The 13,073-nt window shown below is 58.4% G+C and overlaps 1 protein-coding gene across 3 annotated transcripts in view; it reads right to left on the reverse strand.

The window, feature by feature from the left end:
* The window catches only part of CFAP99 (cilia and flagella associated protein 99), a 49,493-nt gene that overhangs the window by 16,630 nt on the left and 19,790 nt on the right, over nucleotides 1-13,073 (reverse strand). For 2 of the 3 annotated variants that reach the window (XM_070615210.1, XM_070615212.1), the window contains exons 4-10: nucleotides 12,082-12,176; nucleotides 7,853-7,965; nucleotides 5,856-6,033; nucleotides 2,223-2,303; nucleotides 1,914-1,988; nucleotides 850-921; nucleotides 530-621 (exon numbers count right to left, since the gene is read on the reverse strand). In XM_070615210.1, coding sequence (XP_070471311.1) covers nucleotides 530-621; nucleotides 850-921; nucleotides 1,914-1,988; nucleotides 2,223-2,303; nucleotides 5,856-6,033; nucleotides 7,853-7,965; nucleotides 12,082-12,176 — 706 coding nt within the window. The remainder of the gene's footprint in view (nucleotides 1-529; nucleotides 622-849; nucleotides 922-1,913; nucleotides 1,989-2,222; nucleotides 2,304-5,855; nucleotides 6,034-7,852; nucleotides 7,966-12,081; nucleotides 12,177-13,073) is intronic. The other variant, XM_070615211.1, reaches the window with a different exon arrangement.

Below are 13,073 nucleotides of genomic sequence, written 5' to 3' on the forward strand. Positions count from 1 at the left end.
CTGTCCTGTGCAGCCACCCTTCAGCCATGTCTTCCTGCCCCTCCCTTCATCCACTTGTTTATCTACTCACCCATCTGCCATCCACCTGCCCACCCACTTGTCCATATGCCACCCCCCAGCCCACCTGTCTGTCCATTCACCATCCCTCTGTCCATCTATCTGTCTCTCATCCATCTGGTGAGCCACCCAAGCTCCCACCCACAGCCCAAGTCATGGTCCCAGCAGAGGGGTCTACAGCCCTGGTGGTCCAGGGGAGGGGGCAACAGGAAGGGGCTGGGGGAGGAGGTGACCTCTGAGGGAGTGGGCCAGGTTTCTGCTAAGCCTCCTCCTGCCCAGTCTACCTCCTTCACTGAGCAGAGATTATCATCCGAGGATGCAGCTGCCACCCTCACGCTGGCCCCACCACCTGCAGGACCACAGCCTCCAGGCCCCCATCTTGTGCTCTGCCTGTCAACCTCCTCTCCTCCCAGAATAGCCAGTGCCTGCATCCCCTCCTCTGAAGGGGAGGCCGAGGAGCTGCCGCCCCCACCTCTGCAGCTCTTTCTCCACCTGCCGCTGGTATAAGGCCCCTTCTCGCAGGATGGCCGCAGTGTTCAGCTTGACTGGGACGTTGTCGTTAGGCTGCAGGAGAGAGGGGGCGCCGGCTGTGATGAGGTGTGAGGGGAGCCTTGAGAGCAGCAAGCATCCCGCTGCCCAGGTACTTCCCTCTGCCTCAGGGTTGGGCCGTCCTCGGGCCTCCAGCTCCATCCAAGCCCTGGGGGCACAGCAGGCCGGGAGGTGGGTGCCCAGGGAGAGGCACCTGGAACCGGCACCCTGTGCCCACCCTGATTGGTCAGGAGCACCCCTCACCTTGTAGAAGGTCAGCTTGGGAGTCTTGAGGATTCGGGGTCCGAATTGGAGCCTCGGCTGCTTCTTGGAGTCCTGCAGGAATCAGGACCTGGCACCTGGGCCCGCGAGGTGCCCACAAACACACCCTGGGTGAACAGTGGGCCCAGCGCCCCTGGGAGGCCCGGCCCACTCCCCTGTGTCCTAACTCCAGCTGCCCATCTGCATGTTTCCCTCCAGCCCACCCCTGAACACGGGTCCCCCCAGGGCAGCACCTCTGTCCTCCACTGCCCTCCCAAGCCTTGTGGGGGTGTTGGGTCACCCAGGCAGGGGCAGGGAAGGTGCATGGCCTGCAGGGCCTGAGGACAGCAGTTCCCAGCCAGGGCGGCTTGGCCATGGAGCTTAGGGTCCACTTCCCAAGCTGCCCCTGGGGCTGGCCCCCATGACCTCTCCTAGGCTGCTCCTCGAGTCTGTCTGCTCCCTGCCCAGCCTGCTGCTGCTCTTTGACACCCCTAGGGTGGGCACCACAGCCACAGTGGGGGGAGCAGCTGGTAAAGGTCATCCCCACAGGAACTCAGCCATACCCTGCCCTGGAGGCATGCCACTCGGAGGGGTGCCCACTCCCCCGGCCTGCTCCAGCTGCTTGGGGGGGGCCCATCTCTGTCCTGTCCGACCGCCACCCGGGTGGGCCATGGTGGGGAGGGCGGGGGCGGGCCCAGCTCCACCTGAGCAAGTGTCCACAGAGAACGAGCTTCCTTTTCCTGTTCCCTTCACCTTCTCTTTGTTGACAAACATAGCTTGGGTTTTTTCTTACAGAAATGTTAAACGCTCTGTAAGGAAAATCCGGAAATATCCAGAAAGAGCGACGAAGATGCTTTCTCCAGTGGTTCTGGAGGTGCGTCTACACCCACCCGCTGGGCCTGCACTCAGCCTGGCTTGAGGAGCACGTCCCAGTGGCACGGGGAACCAGGTCTTCCAGGGCTGGCTGGGAAAGGCTCCACGCTAACATGGCGCTGGGGGGACTCCTCTCTGACGTGAGAAAATGCCACCATCAAGACTGGCCCAGGGCATGGAGGGCTGGGCATTACCTGCACCAGGGGCTCCCCGCGGGACCTGGGCACCGCACACCGCATCTCCTCCATGTTTGCCCTCAGCAGCAGCTCCTGCGAGCAGCAACAAGTGGCTCTGGCCCCACCGGCCACCACCCAGGGTCCTTGGGCTGGGCGGGGGTGGGATGAAGATGCAGACCAGCTCCCCACTCTTCCTCCTTCTCCCCCTCCCCCTCCCTTCTTCTTCTTTTCCCACCTCTCCCTCTTCTTCCCCTTCTCCTCCCTTTTACATACCTCCCCCACACAGCAGGCCTTTAGGAAGGCAGGGGTCATGTATGTCTCACTCACCTCAGCTTTCCGGCGATTATACCTCTTGGTTATCTCCAGCAGCTGCTGCTCCTTGGGCAGCTGGTAGGTGCTTCTGGGAACCTGGTGGGGTGGCGCAAGGAAGAGCCTGGGGTCAGCAGTGCCATCTGGAGGGGCGTGTAGAAGTCCTGGGCTGGTGGCCGGCTGTGGGTGGGTGAAGGGCGGGTGGGGCCTGCAAGAGGACAAGCAAACTGGAAGGGAAGCCACTGGGCTCTAACTGGGGCCTGCTGGGTGTTGGCAGTCATCTGGGGGAGGGAGGGAAGGATGTCAGGCTAGCAGCAAGAAGGAAGCGGGCCAAGCACAGGGCCCAGGCCAACCGGACACTGGAGGGACAAGCAGAAGAAGACTGACTGGGCAGGGCATGGAGGAGGAGTGGCTGGATGGCAGGTGAGGCTGGGAGAGTTTCGTGGACCCCAGAAAAGTGCGCTGCTGGCGAAGGGGAGGGCCCACAGCATCAACACTGCAGAGACCAGGGCGGCCTGAGAAGCATCCACTGGGTCCAGTCACAGAGGACCCTTGGTGACCCGGAGGGAGCGGTGTCTGTGGGGGGGCAGGGCAGAGCCAGCCTGGAAAACTCTCCACACTCCTTACTCCGTGTCCTCTCCTCTGCGCGTCTAACACGCGTTGGAAACTCACCACGTCCAAACCCGAAACCCTATCTGCCCGAACGCCCTCCCCTCCCCCAGCCTCACTGACCCTGACAGCTGTCCATTCCTGGCCCGTGTCCAGGCCTCTCGGTCCTCCTCGGTGCCCTCCTTGGCACCTCTCTGTCTCTCATACCCACATCCATCTTCAAAGCTGCCCACCTGCTTCAAGACATCTCCAAAAACCACTGCTCACCACCCTCCTCTGCTACTGCAGCCAGAGGGACCCTATGATCCCACCTTGGCGCCTGTCCTGTCTTTCTGCTTCCTCAGTACCTCCCATTCCATCTCCTCCTTCCCTTCCTCGCTCCATTCCAGCCCCTCCTGGCTGGACTCAAACACTTGGGAGAGGGAGGGCACTGCCCCAGGGCCTTTGTACATGTTTTGCTCTGTCTAGAATGCTCTTCCTCCAGACAAACACATGAGTCACTTGCTCACTTCTTCTAGTTCTTTACTCCACAGGACTTCTCAGTGGTCTTTCCTGGCCACGCTATCCAGAATTGCAACCCTTCCAATGCTTCCTATCCCTTTTCCCTGAATTATATTTTCTTTCTTTCTTTTTTTTTTTTTTGGAGGAAGATTAGCCCTGAGCTAACATCTGCTGCCAATCCTCCTCTTTTTGCTGAGGAAGACTAGCCCTGAGCTAACATCCGTGCCCATCTTCCTCTACTTTATATGTGGGACACCTACCACAGCATGGCTTTTGCCAAGCACTGCCATATCTGCACCAGGGATCCAAATGGGCGAACCTCGGGCCGCCGAAGCGGAACGTGTGCAATTAACCACTGTGCCACCAGGCTAGCCCCAAGAATTATATTTTCTTCTCAGCATTTATCACCAACTACCACACTATACATTTCACTTATCCTGTTTTTTCTCTTAGTCCCCTATTGGAATGCATGCTCCATGAAGGCATAGTGCCTGGCACATACCAGACATTCTATAAATATTTGTTGAATGAGTGATTCGGAGTCGGCCTGCAATCCAAGGGGGGAAGAGGGTCCTGGGCATGGAGCAGGGCAGGGAGGGTAGAGGGAACGAGCCTGTGGTTCCAGCACAGCCACCTCTTGACCTCAGGGGAGGTGACTGTCTATCAACATCTCACAGCAAGTGCTGAGAAGCACACAGCTAAGGAGCAGGGCAGGGCATGGTAGGGGCTGGGCAGGGGCCAGGCAGAGGCAGAGAGAGATACAGCTGGTAGGATGACCTGAGATAAACCCACCAAGTCCTGAGGAGCTGAGGTCCAAAACCACTAAGATCCTCCGGATCTACAGATGGGATAACTGTGGGGTGGTTCAACAACGAGGCTCCTGACCATCAGTCCATCCCTAATCTGTCTGTCCATCTATCCTATCATCCGTCCACCCACCCACCATCCATCCACCCATCCATCATCTACCCATCCATCATCCATCCACCCACTCATCCATCCATCTGTCCATCCATCATCTGTCTGTCCACCTGCCTATTGTTCATTCATCTGATTATCCATCCATCCACCTATCCACCAACCACCCATCTTCTACCCATTCATCATCCATTTACCTGCCCACTCATCTATCCATCATCCATCATCCATCCATCCATCCATCTACCCACCCACCCATCCATCCATCATCCACCATCCATCCACCCATCCGTCTATCCATCCACTCACCCACCTATCATCCTTCCACCCATCCATCCATCCATTCATTCAACAGATATTTACCAAAGGTCTGTTCTGAGCCAGGACTGTGCCAGGCATTTGGAATATGGGACAAATAAGATGGATGAGGTCTAGTAAAGGAGACAGTTAATAAACAGACCCCCAAATTACCAAACAACTATAAAATCTAATCGATGCTATGAAGAAAAGAAGCTGGAGTCAATGAGAAGGAAATTAAGTGAAGGACCTGATCTAGGTGAGGGGTTCATGGAAAGCATCGCTGGAAAGAGAAACTGTAATGAGATCTGAAGGGTAGTGGGAGTAGACTGGGACCCTGGGACCTCTATCACCATCCCCTTACCCTCTGTATAGTCCTTAGTTCTGCTGGGGAACCAGATTAGTTCTGGGAAGCTGAGTCTGCCACAGGTGCTCAGGGTAGAGCCCATGACCAGTCAGAACATTGCACCCCTAGTCACGCTGATCAGTTCAAGCGTAGGACTGACACTTAAGCTAGGCTAATCATACTTTCACAGAATTCTTGGCCCTAGATAGCCTCTCCTGCCCTGGACAGCGTAGAATGTGGTTGTGAGGTCTAGATGTTTTGCAACAATGAAGGAAGTTAGCCCAGAGATAAAGTTGACCCACAGAGGGGACTAGGGTAGAAAGAGTCACAGAGAAGCTGAGCTGGAACTCCGATCAAACGATGCCTGAAGCCTATCCTACCTGAGCCAAGAGTCAGCCAGTTCTCTATTGTCAGCCCCTTCTCTAGGCCATATTGAGCTGATTTTTCCTGTTACTTGCAATACAAAGCATCCTGACTGACAGGAGAAGTCAGCAAGGCAGGGAGAGGGAAAGAGAGAGGAAGAGGCTCCAGGTGGACGGGATAGACGCGCAGAGGCCCTGAGGTGAGGACAGGCCACACAGACAGACATTATTGCCTGCCCACTGCCTGAAGAGCATAGAAGAGTATACTGTGATCTACACATGCACTATTTGACAGGGAGGGAGCAGAACGTTGCAACAGGATTAAAAGTGGGCTTCAAGCGCCAATTCCAGACAGTTCTCAGCCCCATGGCCCAAGAGCTTCACTCCATGCCTACTGACCAGACCTCAGTATGTGGAGTACAGGAACCCACTGGGCAGGCTCTGGGTCAGCTGGGCTTCCCTCTCTGTGGGATGTGGTGGGGTTGGGTGGGTCATTGAATGTTCCAGGTCTGGTCCAGTGCACCCTTGGCCCTGGGAAGAGCCCAGCCCCCCGGTGGCCCACACAGTCCACTCTTCTGGCCTGGACAGCTTGTGCCCACCGTGAATGCCTGCACTTACTGGTCTTGGCTTGGCCAGGATGGGGACTCGCTCTGGCACTGGAATGCCACGGGGTCTGGGAGCACTCAGATTGAACTCCTTGGGCTCTGTGACCTTGGCCTTGGTCTTTGGAAGAGAGGGGTGATTGGCCAGCATCCTCTCCAGCTGGCTGATCAGCTCCTGGACCTTCGGCTGCCATCTTGAAGGTAAAGGTGGGAGAAACTGCTTAGGGTCACTTCCTAAGGAGGTTGACAAGGAGATGGCCCTTGGGATCTGAAGGGTCTACCTCAGGGTGGGGGTGATAATGGAGCCAACAGCTGCTCTTCCCTGAGTGCCTACTACTATGCAGGCACTGTGCCAGCCACGCCCCAGAGCCGCAGTGCCAGCGTTCCCCCAGGACAGGAAAGGAAAGGCCCAGCGGCCCCCTTGTGCCAGGTGAGTGGGGAGCTGGGAGGATGGGGACAGGGCAGATCCCCACTGCAGGAATCCAGGGGGCTCTGAGGATGAGCAGCAGCTGGGGCGTGGAGCTAACCTGGGCCCAAGCAGATGGCACAGGGGAAGGAAGCCAGGAGCAGGAAGGAAGCTGGCGATTCAAGAGGAACGTTCCTGGAGCTGCACTGTTGGTGACAGGTGGGAAAGGAGCTGCGGGAGTGGGGTGGGGCGGGGGCAGAGACTCAGGGCGAGGGTGCCCTGGAGCAGGGGTTTGAAAAGGGCCCTGTTGGCCTGCCCCAAGGTCTGGGGCCCCCTTTCATACCTCCACACACTTTCAGGCACAGCCCACCATCACCAACCTGGCCAGTGTCCCCTCCCATGGAGCTCCTCTGGGGGCAGACAGCATGGTTTGAAAGCTCCTGCCCTACTTGAGGACCATGGCCACCAGAGGGAGGAAGGGCGTGTCTGAGGGCCATTGGGGAGTGGGGGGTCTCAGGAGGCGCAGGTGAGGGAAGGGCCAGGTCTGTGATGGGGCTGGTCCCAGAGCGGGCAGGCAAAGGCTGAATATGGGAGTGGTGCGGTGGGAGGCAGGGCACCCTGGAACCAGGCTGAGCAGTCGCTCAGAGGTAGCTCTCAGGGCCCTGCCGGCCCAGGCCATTGGTGGCAGCCCTGTGGACGTCAGTGAGTCTAGCCTGGCTGGGACTGAGGACTTCCCTCCGGTGAATGGGCAGCTCCAGGGGACACCCCACTGCCAGGGGCCAGGGCCTCCTTTCCCACAAGAGGGGCTTCCATCTTCTCTGGGCCTCTGGGTCTCACTGCTGGCACCTAAGCAGTCTGCTTGTGCCAGAACAGTCCATCTATCTGTCCCCAGGAAGGTAAGGTGGCTCCCCCCAGCCCTATCAGGAGGGAAACAGCTGAGGGCAGTGGCACCCTGGCTCCCGCTCCATGGAGGCCAAGGGCAGCGCCGTGCCACTGGACTGGTCCTTCTGCCTGTGGGTCCTGGCCTGCACCAGCGAAACCAGCGTTTGCCTAAGCCTGCCATGGGAGCAAGGGCAGCAAGGGCAGCTTTGGGGTGACAGGCCCAGGAGGGGTGCCCTGCGGGACACCAGGGAGAAACGTAGGCCTGAATCCACCGGGAGCTGCGCTGCCAGCTTCCTCAGCTCCCTGCCCGCCCTTGCCCCTGCACTCTGGGATCTGCAGCGAGGCCAGGGGCAGGACGGGAGTCCCGCAGGGTCCCTGCAGGGTCCCAGCAAGGCTGGGGGCATCGTCACAGCCCCCTTCTCAGCCGGTGGCTCCAGAGCAGAAGGGACCGGCCATTGCCCTACTGACCTGGCTGGTCCTAAAACCACCTCTGGCCGTCAGGCCTCCCAGCCATTAGCCAGCTGCCCACTGTGGAGGTCAGCCTGGGTCTCTGGGTCAGATGCCAGACAATGTCCTGCTTTTACCCAACGGGCCAAGGCTCCTCCGAACCTCCTCACCCCAACGCGGAGCAGTTACCAGCCCCTCATGGGGCTCCTATGAGCAAGAAGGGGAACCAGCGGAGGCACCTGGGAGTGGGTTGCAGGGATGCCCCCAGCCTGGCCCACCTCATCAGGGGATCGATCCAGTTCTCCTTCACATAGGCTATCTCGTAGACGAGGCTCCACTCGTCCTTGATCCATGAGCACAGGTTTAAGGGGTTGAAGAAGAACCTGAGAAACTGAGGGAGAAGTGAGAGCTGGGGATGGGGAGGGCATCGGGGCCAGAACAACCCCCGCCTGGTGAAGCCCCCGGTGCCCCCCTCTCTGGAGGAGCTGCCTGTCACAGAGGGGCTTCTGCTCATGGTATCTGGGCATTGGGGCAGCCCGCCCTAGTCCTAGATGTGCCCGAGCCCAGCAGGGCATGTCCTCACTGGTGAGGCCCAGCTCTCCAGGACCTAGAAGGCCCACACCCCACTTTCAGAAAGTTCTTGGTGGGGACAGATGTCAGCTGTCTGCCTCTCCAAACCCCCACCCCACAGGATCTGGAATTCCAAGAATGGAATTGCACCATTTTCTGCAACCTGCCCCCCTTGCCCAGGGCAGTGCCAGCGGGTGGGCCTGGGGAGGTGACCTGTCCACCGAGCCCTTTGCAATGGTTGGCTGGTCCCAGCATTGGGATTGAGACCGTTTTCCTTGGGCAGAGCCTGGCGTGGTGCCCCATGGGGCAGATCCTGGTATACCCTTGGGATAGCCCAGAACAGCAGGGATTTCCAGCAGCCGCGGGCTTCTGAAGGCTGTTTCCTAGCTCCTGGCCCTCAAGCCTAACAGATTTGGTTCCAGAAGAAACAGGACCAGTTTAGCTACCCAGTGGAGGCCGCCCACCTCGGGAAGTTGGAGGCACACTTCCAGAGTGGGGCTGGCAGTCAGCTGGGGTGGCTGTGGCCCCAGGAGGTGGCCCCCTGCACAGCTGGGACAAGACTCAGGCCCGCAACCCTTGATCAAGGGGCAGCCATGCCCAGAGCCCCCTGGGTGGGCTGCTGTGGGGGGCTGTCTACCAAGCTGAAACCACATCCAGCTTGGAGGGCCTTGTCCAGTCAAGGGGACCACTGCAGACCACTCAATCCAGGCTCCCCCAAAACAACGGGAAGGGGTGGCCTTGGGCTCTGGGGCTGCCGCAGACCACTGCGCCTGGGACTCCACAGTGAACTCAGTGTCTGAGTGAGGGGGTAGCAGTGGACAAGGGCAGGGCCTCTGGTGGCCACTGCTGCCTCCCCAGTGGGGCCACCACCCCTGGCAGCCACGTCCTCACCTCTGACCTCCCCTCAGGCCTCCACTCAGTTCTTCAAGTAGCAGCCTCTAGGTGTCCTTCTAGAGCCTTCCACAGCTTCCCCACTTGGCAGCCTGGCCCCTGCCCACCCACTACTCCCCATCTCAGGGGTCTCCCACCTCCTCTGTTCCACAGAGGCCTCCTCAGTCCCCCACCCGTGGCTGCCGTCTGTCACCTCTCTCGCTTCTCCCTATTTCATCTCCATCCTGCAACCCTGCTACCACTTCCTGTCTGAAAGAGGCAGTCGAACCCCTGCAGCTGGGCACTGGGGTCTCTACTCCCTTCCTCGCCATCCACTGCTACTTGGCACATCCCTTCATCCCCAACCCCCCCATCCTCCCACTCAGCATCTCACCTGGTCTGTTGCCCCCACCTAGGGACATAGCCCTCCCCTGCCATGGACCAGGCTCTCCAAAATGAGGCCACCATTCTCACTGGGCGTGTAGGGGTCAGCCCTAGCAGGGAACGTGCTGGAACAGTGTTCTGAAATGGGTTATCTGGCCATCTGGAGAATTCCAACACATAAGCCCTGCTCCAGGTGCTGTCCTAGGGCCATCCCCCCCTGAGTGACAGACCAGCTTCTGCCACTTACAGCACCATCTCCTGTGGAGACCATGACTGAGGCCACCTGCGAACCAGCCTAGGCATGCCGTGCTCATGGTGACCACAGCGGTGACAGTGAAGCCCGGTACTTGAGGGTTACTGCAAATATTTCATAAGAACATGGTTACCCTCCGACCTTGTTCCCAACACAGACACAGATGAAAAGAAGTTAACAAATAACCTTAGTCCCCATTAGACGTGTTTGTTGAGTCCAAATGCTTCCTTCACGACTGGTGCACAATTATAGCTTGCTAACTTGTTTTCTTGTCTAACCAAAGGGGTGACTCAGCATTTGCAAGGATTTATGAGCTTGTTTTGCAGAGGGAAAAAGAATGCCTTAAGGAAGTTATGGCCACCAGATGACCAGGCCCCAGCTGTTGCTGACGCCAAGAGGTCTGGTTGCTCAAGGTCTTATCCGGAGTGAAAGAAACACGGACTTCCCCTTTGTCTCCCTGAAACTCCACATCCCAAACCCCTTAGCTCTATAAAGATCCCATTTCCTTCTTTTGTTGAAAGGATCTGAGAGAACTTACTCTCCTGCCTTCTTGTTTTGGTCAATTTGGACAAGTCTTTCCCTACCTCCAAGTGTCGATGTCTCAGTGATTGGCTCACTGCACATGGGGCATGGGCCTGACATTAAGACATTCGGTATCAACAGCACCGCAGGTGGGGTGTGGGGGCTTCCCTGGAGAGGTCACAGGGCAGCCATCCTGTCCCCAGCAGCTTGCTCCCTGTTTTTGAGGCCCAGGCTGACCTCTTCCCTGGAGCCCCAAGGCAGGTGGACTCTAATAGGACTGGTATCGCCCAGCGGGGCCTGGGGTGTGGGCCAAGAAGAGAAGGCCCTGCACGGGGTGCCCCAGACCCCAGCTCCCAGCTCCCTTGGGAGTTTGTTTGGGCCATTTCCACGAATCTCCTTCCAGAAATTCTCCAGGGAGGTAAATGCCCAGGCACCTGCACTGGTGGCACTGCACCAGCCACGTGCGGCCAGCATGCCAAGCATCTGTCCTGGGTCTGCACTGCAGGGGGCCCACAGGGATCCCGTGCCGCCCCCTCCAAGCTCTGCAGGCTCAGGTTGGTCCAGGGCCAGCTCCACCACTGTGGGACCTAGGGCAAGATGACACGTTCACCTTGTTGAACAATTAAGAAGAATTTCGAGACTCTGACAGCAGAGCAGAAACCAAGTGCAGGCCCTCTGAGCCTGGGAACTGGCCCCGGGGTGCTCTACAAACATCTCTCAGAAAATGCCGTTAGGTTTGCTTCTTTTTCATAAAAATGAAGCCCTTGCTTAAGAGAACTATGCAAATATTTATCCACTGTGAATCGCTTATGTTTATACGTAGAGAGGAAAACACGTAATTAAACATGAAACCCTGCCTCGGGTCAGCACTTCCTCTCATCTCACTGGTTAGGCGGCTGAGGTGCCATGTGAGTCGCCAGTCCTAAATCTCTGGGGGCTGTGGTCCTGGCAGGGGTCACCGCTCCAGGCCTCCCTTCCCCAGGCACAGGGAGTGGGAAGGCTTCCACCCCCACCCCCACCTGAACTACCTCTGCAGAGCTTGCTGCTTCCTTCCAGAGAGGCCCTGAAATGCTCCTGGAGTCTGAGATGTTCGCCCCTCTTCTCCAGGGACTGGCTGTCCCAGTCTGGTGACTGTTCCCCAAGCCGAGTAAGGAGGAACAAGCCAGCTGTTAAAAGCCTGGTCCAAGAACCAGCTTTGCTGCTCAATTGCTGTGTGACATTGGGCAAGTTACCGAACCTCTCTGTGCCTGCTTCCTCAACTGTAGGATGAATGCCACATCTGGTTATTGTGAGGATGAAGCAAGAACTACTCACAGAGGATGCCTGGCCCACAGCCAATGCTCTGTGGGAGCTGGCAGGCAGAGAGCAGCCGGCCTCAGGCTTAGACCTCACGGTCTTGCTGGCCCTGAGGCCTGGGTGTCCCAGCTTTCTACACAAGTAAACAGGCAGCCACAGGAGTGGCGCCGGGGCAGCACAGGGGGGCAGGCTCCTACAGGCTACCCGTGAAGGGGGCCAATCTTCAGGACCAGCTCAGGACCTGCTCCCTCAGCCCCCCTGAAGCTGCACAGCCCCCTTGGAGGAAGGAGAGGCTGCCCCGGGCCTGGAGTTTGGTCATGAGTCAGATGGGCCCGAGAAGGTTCCAGAGGCCAAGACTGCTGTCCCCACTAGTAGCTAACATGCAGCAGTCACCACCCACGGGGCCATGAGGACCAGGAACCACTTTCCCCAGGACAAGAAGAGCACATGTGCAGCATGAAAGGGCATCAGTTTGTTTTAAACACAGAATAAACCCAGCAGAGTTTCTTTCCTTGAAATGAGTCAGAAACGTGGGAGGTCAGTGCCAGATGGGACAGACCCTTGACCTTTGGTTTAAGAACCGAAGTTGGGGCAGGTGGAGGGTTGGCTCACCTTGCACATCTTGTCGAGGGGCTGGGACTTGATGATGTTACAGAAGAGCTGGAAGCCGAGCTCGTCCAGCTGGAAGGTGGCCAGGTAGCAGATCACTAAGGAAACAGGGTGGCAGGAGTCGGGGACGAGGGGACACTGGGGTCCCCTCCCGCGAAGGAGTGTTTGATCTTGGGGGAGTCAGCCAGAGGCTAGGAGCCCGACAGGCGCACTGCAGGGGCAGCGGACCCAGAGCTGAGGCCCCACCGTCAGGGCATATAACACAGGCTTCATCTGGCGCCCACGTGAAAATGACCCTGATCTGACAGTATGCACGACATCGCCTCACACGAGTGGGAACCTCTGTGGCTTCAAAGCACTCCCACACATGTGATCTCATCTGAGACGTTCTCAGAAATTCTGGAAGCTCCCTGGCTACAGGGAAACCATTCTGGATCTCAGTTTGTTAATTCTGAGGGACTAAATCGCGTCAAGCCAACTGGAACGGGACCGTCCCTGGGCTGGGTGTGTCCTTTGAGGCAGGGACTGTACACCAACGGGTGTGTGGGCCAAGGATGCGCTGCTGACCGTGAAACCCGAGCTGAGTGGCGAGGGGGCGCGGGGTCAGGAGCCCACTCTGGACTCACTATCAGGCCGCCCAGCCTGGCCGCTGCGCACCCTGCAGTCCCCTCCCTCTCCTCTCCTGGTCAGGGGCACGGAGGCCTAGTGTAGGGTGCAGGGGCTGGGCCAACCCCCCCCGTGGAGGCACTGACCACTCTGCCCGCAAGGGTCACCACACCCCACGAAAGCAGATGGCCTGCAGGAGGCCCACACAGAGACATCTCCTCATACTGAATCCCCCTCGGGACAGTCCAGACCAGGCCACGAGGCCGGCTCTGCCCGCAGTCCTCAGGACTGGGGGGTCAGGAACTCAGCTGATGATAGAGGCTCGTCATTTCACCCAGCTGACCTCCTGGGGGCTTTCTCTCTCAGTCTGGCTGGGCCTCCATCAGGGG

This window comes from Equus przewalskii, chromosome 3 (genome assembly GCF_037783145.1).
Source record: "Equus przewalskii isolate Varuska chromosome 3, EquPr2, whole genome shotgun sequence".
Taxonomy (NCBI): Eukaryota; Metazoa; Chordata; class Mammalia; order Perissodactyla; family Equidae; genus Equus; species Equus przewalskii.